This window comes from Bombina bombina, chromosome 6 (genome assembly GCF_027579735.1).
Source record: "Bombina bombina isolate aBomBom1 chromosome 6, aBomBom1.pri, whole genome shotgun sequence".
Lineage (NCBI taxonomy): Eukaryota > Metazoa > Chordata > Amphibia > Anura > Bombinatoridae > Bombina > Bombina bombina.
This window is the reverse complement of record NC_069504.1, coordinates 61,501,462-61,519,398: the sequence shown is the minus strand read 5'-3', so window position 1 is coordinate 61,519,398 and position 17,937 is coordinate 61,501,462. Positions and strand designations below refer to the sequence as shown.

At 38.7% G+C, this 17,937-nt stretch overlaps 1 protein-coding gene across 1 annotated transcript in view; it reads left to right on the top strand.

Annotated features, from left to right (window-relative positions):
- Nucleotides 1-321: 321 nt before the first annotated feature.
- The window catches only part of KIN (Kin17 DNA and RNA binding protein), a 96,600-nt gene continuing 78,984 nt past the window's right edge, over nt 322-17,937 (top strand). The window contains exons 1-6 of the mRNA XM_053716431.1: nt 322-478; nt 3,303-3,397; nt 6,427-6,470; nt 6,733-6,855; nt 7,259-7,440; nt 8,583-8,631. Of these exons, the coding sequence (XP_053572406.1) occupies nt 365-478; nt 3,303-3,397; nt 6,427-6,470; nt 6,733-6,855; nt 7,259-7,440; nt 8,583-8,631 (607 nt within the window). The 5' untranslated portion in view covers nt 322-364. The remainder of the gene's footprint in view (nt 479-3,302; nt 3,398-6,426; nt 6,471-6,732; nt 6,856-7,258; nt 7,441-8,582; nt 8,632-17,937) is intronic.

Here is a 17,937-nt window from a genome sequence, read left to right as displayed (position 1 = left end):
TCATGAAAGAAAAAATGGGTTTAGTATCCCTTTAAGGGGAGATTTTAATAGCACAATACCACTTTAAATACATTTATTCGGGTAAGGTGTAAAGTTGTTTGCCATTAACACAAATATACTGTGTTACTGCAGGCTAGAAATACGGGCCAGCTGAACTAAATGTTATGGACAGTTGAAGTAACATTCAATCACGTGGTAATATGGTTATGATAGCAGGAAATCAACTTGTAGCCGATTGCCCAAAACAAATATGGATGTTGCGTAACTCATTTTAGGTCACATGGTAAATATTCTTTCCTTGCGTGTTGACGCCTTACGTACGTTGCCAATAGTTGGGATCCGGTGAGGGTACTCGGTGTGTATTATGGGGAAAGCAGATTTTCTCTCTCCGAAGGCGATAGCCAACCGGATCAAGTCGAAAGGACTGCAGAAACTGCGCTGGTACTGTCAGATGTGCCAGAAACAGTGCAGGGATGAGGTAAGGATTGCAGTGACTAGATAGCACGGAGTACGAAAGAGAGGTACCGAGACTAGGCAAGTGAGGAGGCAACGGATACCGGGGCCACAAGACTGACTGTGACTGAGTAAAGAAGTGATATAACTACCTGAGATAGAGTAAACACGTGATTGGCAGGTACTCTGCATTTTTGCTCAAAAGGAGAAACAATTAGATGTAAGGTGCTATAGAGGTGGGAGGTGAGACAGAGTCTGACAGTGAGATAGAGAGGTGGGGGTGAGATGCAGAGAGTCTGACAGTGAGATATAGAGGTGGGGGGTGAGATACAGAGTCTGACAGTGAGATGGTGGAGAGGTAGGGGGTGAGATGGTGGAGAGGTAGGGGGTGAGATGGTGGAGAGGTAGGGGGTGAGATGGTGGAGAGGTAGGGGGTGAGATGGTGGAGAGGTAGGGGGTGAGATGGTGGAGAGGTAGGGGGTGAGATGGTGGAGAGAGAGTCTGACAGTGAGGTGGAGAGGTAGGAGTGAGATGGTGGAGAGGTAGGGGTTGAGATGCAGAGAGAGAGGCTGACAGTGAGGTGGAGAGGTGGGGGCTGAGATGCAGAGAGTTTGACAGTGAGACAGAGGTGGGGGGTGAGATACAGAGTCTGACAGTGAGCTAGAGAGAGGTAGGGGGTGAGATGGTGGAGAGAGAGTCTGACAGTGAGGGTGGAGAGGTAGGGGTGAGATGCAGAGAGAGAGTCTGACAGTGAGGTGGAGAGGTAGGGGTGAGATGGTGGAGAGGTAGGGGTTGAGATGCAGAGAGGGAGTCTGACAGTGAGGTGGAGAGGTAGGGGTGAGACGCAGAGAGTCTGACAGTGAGCTAGAGAGGTGGAGGGTGAGACGCAGAGAGTCTGACAGTGAGCTAGAGAGGTGGGGGGTGAGACGCAGAGAGTCTGACAGTGAGCTAGAGAGGTGGGGGGGGGAGACACAGAGAGTCTGACAGTGAGCTAGAGAGGTGGGGGGTGAGATGCAGAGAATCTGACAGTGAGGTGGAGAGGTAGGGGTGAGACGCAGAGTCTCTGACAGTGAGCTAGAGAGGTGGAGGGTGAGACGCAGAGAGTCTGACAGTGAGCTAGAGAGGTGGGGGGTGAGATGCAGAGAGTCTGACAGTGAGCTAGAGAGGTGGGGGGTGAGATGAAGAGAATCTGACAGTGAGCTAGAGAGGTGGGGGGTGAGACGCAGAGAGTCTGACAGTGAGCTAGAGAGGTGGGGGGTGAGATGAAGAAAATCTGACAGTGAGCTAGAGAGGTGGGGGGTGAGACGCAGAGAGTCTGACAGTGAGCTAGAGAGGTGGGGGTGAGACGCAGAGAGTCTGACAGTGAGCTACAGAGGTGGGGGTGAGACGCAGAGAGTCTGACACTGAGCTAGAGAGGTGGGGGTGAGACGCAGAGAGTCTGACAGTGAGCTCTAGAGGTGGGGGGTGAGATGCAGAGAGTCTGACAGTGAGCTCTAGAGGTGGGGGGTGAGATGCAGAGAATCTGACAGTGAGCTAGAGAGGTGGGGGGTGAGATGCAGAGAGTCTGACAGTGAGCTCTAGAGGTGGGGGGTGAGATGCAGAGAATCTGACAGTGAGCTAGAGAGGTGGGGGGTGAGATGCAGAGAATCTGACAGTGAGCTAGAGAGGTGGGGGGTGAGACACAGAGAGTCTGACAGTGAGCTAGAGAGGTGGGGGTGAGACGCAGAGAGTCTGACAGTGAGCTCTAGAGGTGGGGGGTGAGATGCAGAGAATCTGACAGTGTGCTAGAGAGGTGGGGGGTGAGATGCAGAGAATCTGACAGTGAGCTAGAGAGGTGGGGGTGAGATGCAGAGAGTCTGACAGTGAGCTAGAGAGGTGGGGGTGAGATGCAGAGAGTCTGACAGTGAGCTAGAGAGGTGGGGGTGAGATGCAGGGACTCAGAGCTAGAGAGGCAATATACTTTGACTGAGCTAGAGAGTAGGGGATTTGAGATACAGGGATACCTAAGACTGAGCTAGAGAGGAGGAGAGTGAGATACAAGACACTGAGCTTCAGAGACCCATAGACTAGGCAGAGCTAAAGAGTAGATAGTTAAGGTATAAATGATAGTGAGTTATATGGACCCTAAGCTAGAGGTGAGATGCAGAGACTATTAGGACTGAGCATAGATGAGATACAGGTAACCTGGTTGAGCTGCAGAGATCACGAGAGTGAGTTACTGACACAAGCAACCTGAGTTACTTTTTTCTTTAAATTTGTGTTCTGTGTTTTACAAATTCGCTTTGTCTCCTTACAATGTATAGTGCGTGTGTGGTTTGTAGAGCTTATGGAGCGGCTACTAGAAGTACATTATCCAGCTTTCGGCTGTTTAAAAGGGACATAATACTCATATGCTAAATAACTTAAATGTGATGCAGCATAACTGTAAAAAGCTAATATGAAAATATCACCTCAAAATGTTTTCAGCTCACTAGAGTAAGTGCTCTGTGAACAGTTAAATTTCAGCTGCTGTGCAGCTACAAATTGAAAAAAAAGCACAATAGCGCATCAGCAGTGCTGAGGTCATGCTTTACTGTGATCTCATGAGATTTCGTTGTAAACTTCCTTTAAACTGAATAGGAAAATAACATGACGGTGCCTGCATATGCCAGATGCACACTCCCTTTTAAGTCCTGGGACTAGCATCCTGATTGTCTGCATAAAGTCTCTTTAAAGTCGGTGTGAGGTACAATATTTTCCTTTTTTACGTAGAGATGTTCAGCTTTTTACAGTTATACTTGTCTGTCAGAATGTCTTATGGCGCCAAGATAATTTAATCAACACTTAACCTTGGTTCGTTTTTATTTAAGAATGGCTTCAAGTGTCACTGTATGTCAGAGTCCCATCAGCGGCAGCTGCTTCTCGCTTCTGAAAATCCGCAGCAGTTTATGGATTATTTTTCTGAGTGAGTATTATGAAGAAACGTGAATCCTATAGAAATTAAATAGATACTAAACCCAAATTTTGTCTTTCGTGATTCAGATAGAGCATGACATTTTAAGCAACTTTCTAGTTTACTCCTCTTAGCAATTTTTCTTCGTTCTCATGCTATCTTTATTTTAAAAGCAGGAATGTAAATATTAGCAACCAGCCCATTTTAGGTTTAGCACCATGGATAGAGCTTGCTTATTGGTGGCTGATTTTAAGCCACCAATAAGCAAGCATAACCCAGGTTCTCATCTAAAAATGGGCCGGCTCCTATGCATCGCATTCCTGCTTTTTAAATAAAGATAGCAAGAGAACAAAGAAAAATTGATAATAGGTGTAAATTAGAAAGTTGAATCGCGAAACAAAAAAATTGGGTTTAGTGTCCCTTTAATCTTATCCTGTTGTTTAAATCAGGGATTGACAAATCTGTTTAAAATTTAGGAGCCAGAAAGAATATTTAGTTGTCAGACAGTGGTATTTGTATATAGATATATGGAGAATAACCCAACAAAGTTAGGAGCCAGGGGTTAAATTCTAGGAGCCAATGGCTCCTGGGTTACACATTTTGAAATTGTAATATAAAATATTTAATTATGTGTAGTAAAGACTTTGCAGTTTAGTTTATTTTTTCCCTCTTTCTTTGTAAATGAACTCTGAAAATGATGGGCTTTTAAATTTCTCTGAGTTTCTATAAGAAATCTAATCTGTTCTGCTGAGGACAGTTGGGGACAGATACAATAGTTGAAGAAATGGCTGTATGGAATATAGCAATTTTAAAGGGACTTTAAATCCTGTTAGTTACATATATTGCTATATTTAGTGCCTCCATTCTTTGCACACTTTATATATCCCTGTTGATCCTCCGCAGAAAGATGGTCCCAGAGGCAGAATTTTTTTTTCATTTTCTGCGATAAATTTTTTTTTTAGTGAAAATTTTTCTGCAGGTTATTTTCACATGAAATTCCATTTTAAAGGGCCGGTCAACACCAGTATTTTTGTTGTTTAAAAGAAAGATAATCCCTTTATTACCCATTCACCAGTTTTGCATAACCAACACAGTTATAGAAATATACTTTATACCTCTGTGATTACCTTGTATCTAGGCCTCCGCAAACTGCCTCCTTATTTCAGTTCTTTTGACAGACTTGCAATTTAGCCATTCAGTGCTCACGCCTAGGTAATTTCACGTGCATGAGCTCAATGTTATCTATATGAAACACATGAACTAATGCCCTCTAGTGGTCAAAATGCATTCAGATTAGAGACAGTCTTTAAAGGGACATTATACACTAATTTTTTCTTTGCATAAATGTTTTGTAGATTATCTATTTATAAAGCCCATAAAGTTTTTTTTTTGTTTTTTTTTTTCATAAAATGCTCTGATTTTCAGACTCCTAACCAAGCCCCAAAGTTTTATGTGAATACTGTCAGCTACCTTCTCCAGCTTGCTCCTGTTTGTGTAAAGAGTCTTTTTTTCATATGCAAAAGAAGGGGGAGGGGGAGTGTCTTATTTCCCACTTGCAGTGGGCTTTCCAGCAACCTTTTCAACAGAGCTAAACTAAGAGCTTCTAAGTAAGTTTTTAAACAGTTTTATATTGGATTTTTATATTATTATCTGTGCATCTTATCGTTTATAGTAGTGTCTATTACATGCAGTTATATGAAAATGAGTGTATACTGTCCCTTTAAGGTCTAAAACATTCGCCTATAAACCTCCTAGGTTTAGCTTTCAACTAAGAATTCCAAGAGTACAAAGCAAAATTGGTGATAAAAGTAAATTGGAAAGTTGTTTAAAATTACATGCCCTATTTAAATCATGAAATTTTTTTTTTTTTGGCCTCGACTGTCCCTTTAAATTAGGCAGTTGCACTAAAGCACCATCTCAATGGCAATGTGTTTATTAACTGGATAATAAAGACACTTTTAAAATATTATAATATATTGCTGCAGAGAGAAAAAAGGTTTGTAAAATGTCTCGAGTAAATTTGTTTCCTTTGCTATTGGTCTAATATATAATTATTAGGTAATAATGTAGTAATAAAGTTGCATTGTTTACAAGAACGTCTTAACTTAGAAGTCACTGCTTTGCAGACTGGGAAAGCATAGGGGCGGGGTTGAAAAAATCCCTGAGAGCCAGTCATCAATAAATGACTGGCTCTCAGGAATAAATGCTTTCAGTGGGGAGCATGATAGTTAAGTAATAAAATGATAATTTTCCATTGTTCTCTCTAAGTACTGAGCTTTGGTTTTCTAGACAAATATAAGATAAGGGAGCAAATCTGTGTACATAAGTGATAACATAATGAGATCTGATATTACCTGAAGCTCAACCCATTGTAATAGGCTGTGGTTTAAAGGCACAAAACCAGCTACTTCATATACACAAATAAACCCGAAAATGCAATTTCTCATACATTTTATATTCTGCAGCTGGTATAACAAGTCATTGAAAATACATTAAAGGGACATTATACACTCATTTTATGTATAATGTATAGTTTTGCTTATTTTTAAATAACATTGCTCTGATTTTCAGACTCCTAACCAAGCCCCAAACTTTTATTTGAATACCGTCATCTACCCTCTCCAGCTTGCTTCTGTTTGTGTAAAGGGTCTTTTCATATGCAAAAGAAGAGGGAGGGGGGGAGTGTCTTATTTCCCACTTGCAGTGGGCTTTCCAGCTACCTTTTCAACAGAGCCAAACTGACAGCTTCTAAGTAAGTTTTTAAACAGTTTTATACTGGATTTTTATATCGGTATCTGTGCATCTTATTCTTTATAGTAGTGTCTATTACATGCAGTTATATGAAAATGAGTGTATACTGTCCCTTTAATATAAAAACAATTTTACAGTGTACTGTCCCTTTAATGCAGTTTTTGACAGCTCCTACATTTTTGAATGATAATACAGCTGTCTCTATATTAAATTTATATTTTATTTTATTTATGCACAATTTCTCCTTGTTATAGGTTTGTAATTACTAATTTGACTGTTTTTATGTCTAGTGAATTTCGACGTGAATTTTTAGAATTGCTGGGAAGACGTTTTGGTGAGTTTCACTTTACTTATGCTATCAAATGTACTTTGTTTTCTTGTTATCCATTTTGGAACTCATACCTAGGTCATCTCAGGAGAACCAGAGCATTACTGGGAACTAGCTGGGGATTGTTGGCTACATACACGTGCATCTTGTAATTGGCTCACCAGATGTATTTAGCTAGATCCCAGTAGTACATTGCTGCTCTATTGATATGTAGCTGACTGTTTTTCTGTAATTAAAATATTGATGATGTCCTTCTCTTCCTTTCCAGGTACCAAAAGAGTGCACAACAATATAGTGTACAATGAATACATCGGCTATCGAGAGCACATTCACATGAATGCCACACAGTGGGAGACCCTCACCGACTTTACCAAATGGCTGGGCAGAGAAGGTAACCCTATTAAGAGAGAGCTTGTACAGCGAGCAGATTAAAGGTGAGCTAGGCAGGATGACAGTTAGAGAAGTCCCCCAAATGCTTTTTGTTAGAGAGGGATGTACATATGCACAGTATATGTCACCAATTATGTGCTTCTTTGTAAAAGGTCTGTATACAAAAACACATGTTTTATAAGCATTTAAATCTGCACCCGCAAAGAGTTTAAACCTATAGTGAAGTCTCACAGACCGCCGGTGGCTACATGCTACTGCTTCTTCTTATGGTTCACCTGTCTTGTTCTTTTAGGGAACTGAAATGTTTGTGGCTCCTGAGCCGGGCTTTATCTCTTTAACCATTCTTGGTTCTGCAATCTCTCATTGATAGAACAGGTTGGAATATTTGTTTCCCCCCCCCTCAGGTTACTGTAAAGTGGACGAGACACCAAAGGGCTGGTACGTCCAGTACATAGATCGGGATCCAGAGACAATACGCAGACAAGAGGAGCTAGAGAAGAAGAAGAGGCAGGACTTGGATGATGAAGAGAGGGCGGCAAAGTTTATTGAGGAGCAAGTTAAGAGAGGCATTGAGGGAACAGAACCGGTATGTACCCTCCTATATTTCCATGTATCAAATACACTAGCTGCTCCCCTTGGAGTTAAGGAGTTAACTGGCGTACAGATGAAATTTAAATGATGGCTCTTTGGAAATATAACAAGTTTTACTTGATCTTCATCTAAGGTTCTTTTTTAGGAGCCAGGAAAGGATGTTTTTCTAGATGTGTAGAAACTTTAGGAGCACAAAGTAGCCTTGATATCCTCACTCCTGGGATTTGCCAATACTTGGTGTAGAAGCCAGAAGTAAAAATGTACGTTTCTGGATTATTCTGCATCTGTCTATGTAGAGAAACCCTTGTCTAGCTCCTTAAGTGAGTGGCCGGCTCCCTAGTTTGAATTGTTTTTTTCTTTAACCTCTCTTGAAGAGCTTTTAATGGATTTGCAGCTCAAATCTGTTTATAATCAGAGAGCTCTACAGCATAGGCAGGAGGGCTGTACTGTGTGTAATCCCCCGCACATACATGTCAGACTGAAGCTTACAATGCATTCATACGAATCAGTAAAGCTAGCCAAGGGTGTGTAATATAGCAAATAATGTGCACAGCTTCCTTACTAAGCAACCATAGCAGCTAGTAACAAAGGAGTATGGAAATCAGAATTAAAGGGACATGAATTCCAATTTTTGTCTTTCATGACTCGGAGCATGCAATTTTAAGAAACTTTCTCATTTTACTCCTATTATCAAATTTTCTTCATTGTCTTGGTATCTTTATTTGAAAAAGCAGGAATGTAAGCTTAGGAGCCGGACATTTTTTTTTTGTTCAGCACCTGGGTAGCACTTGCTGATTGGTGGCTAAATGTGGCCACCAATCAGCATGCACTAAAGCAGGGTGCTGAACTACAAATGGGCTGTCTTCTAAATGTACTTTCCTGCTTTTTCAATTAAAGATACCAAGAGACGAATAAAAATTGATAATAGATAAGTAGCTTAAAATTGCATGCTCTATCTGAATCTTGAAAGAAAAAAAAAATGGGTTTAATATCCCTTTCTAGGGACAGTATACTGTAAAATAGTTTTTCTAATGACTTGTTCTACCAGCTGCAGAGTATAGAATGTATGAGAAACTTTTATTGGCAGCTCTGGCGCCTCACAGTGGTGACTTTGTGTATCTGTATGTTTATTTGCAGAGTGTTCCTGTTTACACAGAATTAAGCAGAGAAAGTGAGGAAGAAAAAGGTAACTGATTACATTTATTTTATTTTTTCAGTTGATTTTTCAAGGAGCTACAAACTAATAATAGTAAATAAACAAGATAAAGTAGGTCTATTCAGGATAAATACAGAAATCTGTTGTCAATATGGTATAATGCTAATGTTACTAAACATTTTTGTTTTTTCGTCTCTAACCCTTTCCTGATGGTACTTATTTGTCTACATCGGAACAAAATTCTAATGATACAAATTGTAATCATGCGATCGTTCGTGCGATCGAGTGATTTCAATGATGGGATTGTATCAGGGGGAGGGCCTATGACCGTAGGCACCCCCTCCAGCTCACATTCCTATTCAGGAAGTACAGCAAAAAGCTAGGACATTACATGCTGTCCAAATGGCTCTAAAGCCCTGCAGAGTTAGGACGGCATGGAGCATCCTAAGGGGGGTAAGAGGTTAATCTAATGCAAATAAGGTTATCAAATTAATGCACTCAGAGAGACATTAAACACTAAATAAATGCTAGATAGAATGAGGCATTCAAAGAAAAAAATAATCTGATAATAACAAGTAGATGTATTTTATAAAGTTTTAAACTGTTTCAATATTGACAAAAGTGTAAAGTTTTAGTGTTTATAAAACAATGGGAGCTGCCATGTTGTAACTTAGGTTACCTTCTCTGCTGTAGCCAATTAGAGACAGTTATAAATAGGTCACTAGAGTGTGCAGCCAATGGATGTGTGGAATATAACAGTGTTCTGCACTTCCATTTCTAACAGGAACTGAAAAGATCACAATTTCCAAATGGAATTACAGGCAAAGAGGAAAAAATAAGTAATGAAAGTATGTAGTAGATTTTTTTTTTTTTTTTTTTTAAATATATATGATTTATCATTTTATATTACCATCTCAAAGTGTTTAATGTCCCTTTTAAGTGCGAGCTAGATAAAACGATGAAGGATGTTAGCAGAGAGAGAGTAAAAATGATGGGGAAGTCAGAGAAGAGGAAGTTCGGACCCAACCGAATGTTATGTCTCCAGATAAATATTTTTGAGATGTGCTAAGGAGTGTCATATTAGTTGTGGTGTTGCAGTAAAATTGAATGTTATAAAAAAAATAAAAATAATAAAAATATCCGCATCCACCCTGCTAATACATAATAGTATTGCTGGCGATTGAGGGGATTTCGGTGCTCTAGCAATTAGAGATATTGTGCTGTTTATTGCTACCTGAAATAGTGCTATTCTGATTTTGCAGAAGCGCTTAGGTTTATCATTTAGTTGAAATAATTTTTATTGTCATGGATCACATCAAATACAACATAATAAAACAGTGTGCTGGGTTACAATGTCCTAGTATTCTTAAAACAAAGTTTTTAGCACCCTGTTTATATCATTTTCATCAATTTTTCTCCCCCCTTCCCCTCTGCCTTCCCTAACTCCCTCTCCACCCCCTCCCCCTCTTATCCCATTTCCCTAAACCTAAACTTCATAACTGTATACAAAGAAAAACCTTTAACTTTAAACTTTTCCCGTCGAGCAGTGACAATGTTGTAGATTTCTTTAGAACGCTATATCTATATTTAAAGGGCCACTGTAAGTAAATATTTTCTATGCCTGTTACTAACTAACTACCCCAAATACGCTTTTTATCAATAGCATTTCATTAACATATCTCTACCGTATATCAGAAATCTTGTCTGCAAATTTTCCAAACCCACTCCGTGGGTATCCTTTGCTCTGTACCAATCCGTTTACAATACCTAGGTTTCAAAATGGCGCTTTAAACACAAAGTTATTGGTTTAAGTATTTTGAACACTCAGTGCTGAAAATAGTGGGCAGGATAACGTGACATCATCGGCGAAAAAAAGATATAACTTTTAGAACGTTATGAAACTTTGTTTTGGAGAAAATATAGGTCAGTAGGTTTTAATTAATGTTTATTAACTTTAATATGTTAGTTGTTTAGCTTAAAAATGATAACAGAAAGTAATCCTTTAAGAAAGTTCCTATTCTCTCCAATTTAATTGCCCTATAAAAACCTTATTGGTTACTTAGTGTTGATCTGTATGTACCTACATATTTCTGTTTATTTAAAATCCAGTGTATCCACATGTTTTGGAATCTCTCAGATGTCCCTTGTATCCATGCAGCTGAATCTAGCATATTATAAACATCTTCAATTTTGATCATTACCTCACTTTCCATTTTCTAGCTATACATATTCTGGTAGCTGTACATATAATATTAACCCATCTATTAGTAATTGAGTTCAGTGACTCCTGGGGGATATGTAGTGAGGCTGATAATGTAAAGGAGTAGTCTAGAATCACCTTAAATAGTTGAGAAAGCTTGTCCCATGTAGGTTGTATCTTTGGACACTCCCACCACATGTGAAAATAGGTCCCTATCCCTTTACATCCCCGATAACATAATCTACTACCCTGTGTGGTGTAATGTGAGGATTTCAGTGGTGTAAGGTACCATCTATATGAGGTTTTTATTGAGCTTTCGATAAGGTCTGCCCCTTTAAGCTTTTCCTCATTGAGGAGAAAATCTGGCTCCAATCTTCTATATCATAGGTTATAGCTAAATCTTGTTCCCATTTGTCATAAATTACCAATTTTGCTGAACTATTTGCTTCTTGAATGGCTAAGTATAAGCGTGTAATCATTTTTTTATTTCTACCGGGTGTCATCATTTGTTCCAAAGCAGTTTTTGGGCAGGCTGGGATGCTGCCTAGTCTATATGTATTTATAGCATGGGAAGTTTGGAGATATAAAAACCAGTGCAATGTATTTGGGTGTATTTTATCTCTTAATTGTGTAAATATCAACAACTTCCCATTGTCTAGGAAATCAGCTACCCTATAGAGGCCTTTATTTCCCCACTTATCTATTTGTTTTTGAAATTCTTTTGGGAGTAGTGTACTTAGAGGTATTATAATAGTGTGTGGCGAGAGTAATTTCATTGTATGCGTTAGTGACCTCCAAATAAGCTTAGAATCTAATGTAGTTTTTAGATCTTTTAGATCAGAGGGTTTCCATAATATATCTCCCGGAGTGCTTAGTCTTCCAATATCCGCTTCAATACCTGGCCATGTCATCCCCTGGCAATCTTTACATAAAAGAGCATTTTGTGCCAGTCTGGCAGCATGATAATAATCTCTAAGATTAGGGACTCCTACACCTCCTAATAGCTTGTGTTTTAAAATATGCGCAGCTATTCTAGCTGTTTTATGTCCTCTTATAAATTTAATAATTTCAGATTGTAGTTCTTCAAGCTCTTTTATTGGGATTTTAATAGGTAAAGCTCTAAATAGATATAACAGTCTTGGTAGGACATTCATTTTAATGGCTGATAATCTGCCATACCAAGAAAAGTTCCCTTTCTTCCATTTCAATATATCTCTTCTTATAGTTTTGTAAATTGGGATCTAGTTTGCTTTATACAATGTTTCTATGGTGTCTGTGATTTGTATTCCTAGATATTTTAGGGAATGATTAACCCATTTAAAATCAAAGTTCGCTTCTATCAACTTTTGTGTGTGTTGGTAATGATAGAGGGAGTGCTTCGCATTTATCCGAATTTATTTTGAAACATTGGAAAAATCTTCTAATAATTGGTACAAATTAGGGAGGGAAAGCATTGGTTTTGTAATTGTAAGCAAGATATCGTCTGCAAATAAAGTTAGTGTTTGTTCCCCTTTATTTAATTTAACCCCATGGATATCCTCAGAGTTACGAATACAAGACGCCAAAGGTTCTATGGACAACGCAAATAAAAGTGGAGATAACGGACATCCCTGACGAGTTCCATTCAATATATTGATAGGTCGAGACTGATATCCCGCTGCCCTAATTGTTGCTACTGGATTTGTGTATATATTTTTGATTGCCCCCCTAAATTTACTACCGAATCCCATATGTTCGAGAACTGCCATCATATATTGCCAATCTACTCTGTCAAACGCCTTCTCCGCATCCAGAGAAAGGAGCAGAGAAGGCGTTTCTGTTCCCTTCAGATATTCTATCAGCGTCACTATGCGTCTTAAATTATCAGGGGCCTCCCTATCTTTAATAAACCCTACCTGATCAGGATGGATCAATGAAGGTAAGTATTGTTTAAGCCTGTTTCCTAGGATTTTGGTGAGAATCTTGAGATCTTGGTTAATTAAGGAAATTGGCCTATAATTTTGTACTATTTTGGGGTTTTTCCCTGGCTTAGGGATTACTACTATCTTGGCCTGTAAAAGTTCAGAGGGAACTGGCGTGCCTGACATAACATCTTTACAAAATTTATGTAGGTGGGAAGTCAAATTGGTTCTAAATAGCTTGTAGTAGTCTCCCGAAAATCCATCGTGACCTGCTGCCTTTCCTATTTTAAGATCTTTAATAGCTGCAGACACCTCAGTAGTAGAGATCTCTGCATCCAGTGCCTCTGCGTCCGCTTTGTCTAATTTTGGCAGATTCGCTAACATTAGTAGTTTTTCTTAGGGTCTCTATCTGGGGGGATTGACCCACCTTCTTCCCATCATACAGAGATTCATAGTATTTGGCAAAACATTCTGTAATTTCTTGCGGATCAGATGTCATAGTACCATCTGGTTTTTTAATTTGTGCTATTGTGAAAGATTTTGTTCTTTCTCTTAGCTTATGGGCCAGATATCTATCCGGCTTGTTTGCATATAGGAAATAGTAAGTTTTTAATTTATTAATGGACCTCACTGAATTATCAGATACAATTTTAGCCAGTTCTTTTCTTTTATTTGTCAATGTGTCTAGTGATAGTTGGGATAGTGTATTTTGATGTTCCTTTTCCAAGAGTTCAATCTCTTGTTGCAAGGTAGCTACCGCAAACCTACTCTGTTTTATATATAAAGCTTTTTCCTTTATAAGTAACCCTCTAATATATGGCTTATGTGCAGCCCATATGATTACTGGGTTGATTGCAGGGTCTACGTTTAATTTCCAGTACTCTTCCAGACTCTTTAATATTTTATTTTGTATACCTGGTTGCTTTAGTATTGTAGGGTCGTATGTCCAGGATCTTTGTCTTTCTACATTAATAAGACCTTTTAGTTGTATCTGTATTATGGAATGGTCTGACCATACTGAGGCGTGAATGAAGAGATTAGGTTTGGTAATAGAATTTGGCTAATAAATATATAGTCAAGTTTGGTATATGTTTTATGTGCAGGTGAGTAGTATGTGTGGTCATTTGTTTGTCCATATAATGTCGTCCAAGTGTCATATATATTATGATTCTCTAAAGATCCCCTAATTGATTTGGTAATAGAGTTAAGTCTTAATTGTTTATTTGTAAGTTTAGATGTATTAGTATCCCTTAAAATCTTTAAGTTTACATTAAAATCCCCAGCCAATATAATCAAGGTTTGAGACCATTGGGTCAGTAAATGCGAAAGATTATCAAAATATTTGTGTTGTTGCTCATTAGGTGCATATATGTTGCAGAGTGTGACTTGTTTGTCTTGCACAGTCCCCCTCACTATGAGATATCTGCCTTCCTTATCCCTTATCACCTCTTCTTTTATAAATTGAATGGAATTATGTTGATACTCCTCTTTTCTTTTTATCGGTTGTGGAGTGAAAGTGTTGCGTGTATTGTTTGTCCCAATATTTAGGGATTTGATGGTGTGTAAAATGTGTCTCCTGTAGGAAAATGATTTTAGCCTTCATATTGTTATATTGGGTAAGTGCAGTTTTCCTTTTAATATTGGTATTCAAACCTCTTACATTAATGGAGTTTATCTTCCATCTAGAATCCATAATTGAGCATTTTCCCTCTCCCCTCCTCATACCTGAACGTCAATGCCTCCATTTTCTAACTAACAACTGCTTTTAGTGTCCATCCTGTTATGGAGAAACTTTCCTGACCACTGCTCGACTGTACTTGAAACAAAAAAACAACAAAAACATAAACATAGCCCAACATTAAACAACAACAAACTATTAAACAATCTGTAATCCTTCAAGTTATTCTTGTTTGTCTGCAACATCAAATCTATCTAAGTGGGTGTGCAGCTAAATATTACATAGTGTATCTTATATAATAATGAATTGAAAAAGTGGATCTTTTATTCCTAGAGGGAGCATATACTAATAACTAATGGCATGGATAGTGCCATTTAGTCATATCTTATCAATCTCCAGTTCTTTATAATTTACTTAATGTTCTTTTTACTGACATAAATAAATATACTTTATGCTCGTGCCATTATTTACTACCAGGAGATTGATATTCAAGTCTTTTACCACAACATGAGACGTGACATTAACTCCTCCACACGGAGTAAGGCAAAGAAAGATTATACTTGTTAAAGAACATCAGTCAGTTCTCTTAGTCTCTTTAATCCTTCAGAGCCTTTGTTTCCTTTTAGAGACCTTTGTCCAGTGTTCACTTTGAGCTGTTCCTGTTAATGGCTGTGTGGGTCTTTTGGTATTGTCTTGAGAGTTATCTGGAATCTCTGGACAATCCAGCTTAAGCAGTTGGCAGAGACTTGGTATGTCTTGTTTCTCTTTGATAGTGATTGTTCTGCCCTCATGGTGTATGTGAAGTGCGAAAGGGAATCCCCATCTGTATACTATATGATTTTTTTTTTTGCAGTAGTTGTCAGCGGACGGAGACCAGAACGCTTCTGCAGTGTTTTGATACAAAGGTCCTGGTAAAATTGTATGACTGAGCCCTGAAATTTAAAGGTTGGATTTTTTCTAGCTGCAGTCATGATTTCTTCTTCTTGGAAGCGTAATAGTTTAATTATGACGTCCCTCGGTGGTTCTGTGTTATTTGGTTTTGCTCTTAGAGCTCTATGTGCCCTTTCCATTTGGAATTTTCCATCCTCAGCAGAGCTTGTGATAGCCTGGAATAGTTGTAGAAGATAATTGCTTAATTCTGTTGTAACTATAGTTTCAGGGATACCCTTTAGACGTATATTACACCTCCTGCTCCTATTTTCCAGGTCTTCCAGTTTGTCATTAATGTCTGCCAATTCCTGTTGTTGATCAGCCATTTGCTGAGTTATGGTTGTAATGTCTTCTTCCAGTGTTTCTTCTTTTTCTTCCAAGGATTCTAACCTGGATCCCAGTTCCGAGATATCCTGTTTGATTTCAGTGAGACTGTTTGTAACAGTGTTCTGGAGGGTGTCCATCTTTTCCCACATTTTGTCAAATATTGTGGATATGTCTTGTTTGGAGACAAGGTTCCTTATGTCACTTCTGGTAATGGGTATATATTATTACCCGCTGGGGAAGTTGGTTCTAGAACGTCTTCCATTTCTTCCTTAGTTACAACAATTTCTTTATCATGAGCCTTTTCTCCTTTCTGAGGTTTAAAAATATATTGGCTGCTGCAGGTTTATTTGTAGCATTTAGTTTACTTTGTCTTCTGACTGACATGATATAGCTCATATAATAAAATGGAGGAACACTTGAAATGATCTAGCTGTTGAACAAAGGATAGCAAGACCTCTGTTTATGTCCTGAAGTGGGAGAAAGCCTGCTGCAGCACTAGTGTTTTAATAGCACTTTTGAGTCACATGCAAAGCCGGAGTGGTTTACAGGAGAAAAATAAATTGCAGTAAGGGATTTATATAGGGTGAATGATCTGTGTCAATGTTATTTTCCTTCCATCCAAAGTTTCTGAGTAGTTTTGATGATATGCTTTGTACTATAGATAGGTACAATCTGTGTGATATCACCATACAATGCTATTTCTTTTTATGTGTTATTTTGTGATCCAGCTTTAACATTTTAATGCTTTAGGTACTTATCCTTTCTCTGCAGCCCGATTCATTAACATCACGTAGGATTAAAAGTCTTTATTAAATAGTAGGCATGTTGCTGCTCAAGTCTCTCTTGCTGCTTATAATCACTTTATTAACATGCTCCTCCCACGTGGCTGATTCCCTGCTATCGCGTCTTAAAATTGTCTTTCTTCCTCAATTACCCTGTAGATTAAGTGCTTGCCATATTCCCCTCTATACTCCCTACCTTGTAATGTGGGAGCTTCCCTGTAGTTTTATCCTCTGTTTTCTCTCCAGCTTATCTGATTCTTAGGAGACCGGCATTTTGGTTCTTTTACTCCTCGACTTGCAAGACGTCAAAGACTACAGCGTTATGTCAGCTTTTACACTGAGCAAACTGAGTCATCATAAAACACAGAGGATTGATGTATAAACACTCCGGTGGTGTTTTAGTGACCCTCTAGGAGCTTATGATAACTTTTTCTCCACTTTTCTTATTCACTGCACCCGGAGCTCACAAATCACACGTCCTCCATTATGTCTGCCTTGGCTCCGCCCCCTCTTAGGTTTATCATTTAAAGGGACACTCAAGTCAAAATTACTCTTTCGGGATTCAGATAGAACTTAAACTTTCCAATTTACTTTAACTAAATGTACAGTCTTTTTTTATATTTTATGATTTTTAAGTCACCAGCAGCTATTGTGCATGTGCAAGAATTCACAGAATATAGGTATATGCATTTGTGATTGGCTGATGGCTCTCACATGATACAAGGGGTGTGGAAATAGACATAACTATAAATAGACATAAATTTGTCTTATCATGCATTAGTTGATTATGCAAATCTGCTGTATTTACTGGGCCTTTAAGGATATCATGTAACTCCCAGTGAGTGAATGTCGTTTCAAATAAATATTTGCCTAGCCCCTCAACCTCTTTCCTCAGAGAGCGGATCTGAGGGCAACTTCACCATATATGTAGCATGTGTCCTCCTTCCCCACAGTTCCTTCAACAAAACCCTTGTGAATCTCGTGAAATATATTTAAGGCATACAAGGGTGAGATACCATCGTGTTAATATTTTATAGTTGAGTCCAAGAATATATGGGGATACCGAGGATTTATGCTTTCTATAAAATATTTTGTTCCATTCTTTCATCTGTTTCTATTCAATTCCCTATGCCAACGCTCTGTATATTTAGGAAGTTGGTCCCCTACAAGGTTATTTAGAACACCTCTTATGTGGGGAGCTGTGTAGATGTTGAACCTGGGCATATTTGAGCCAGGAACAGAATACACCATCTGTTATGTGTTCAAATTCTTGTCTAAAGTTTGTGATTATTTGTCAGGGAACAGATTGGAACCAGATCCATGAGACCCATAGACTGTGTGAGAGGCTGGGATTTGCCGCCTAAGGATTCCGCATTAAGTGAGATTGGGGAAAATTGCGATATAGGTGAAGATAGGTTTTTGTCATTTCTCACCAGGGAATCCCATGAGTTAAAGATGTGTTTAAAGGGACACTGAACCCAAATTTTTTCTTTTGTGATTCAGATAGAGCATGCTATT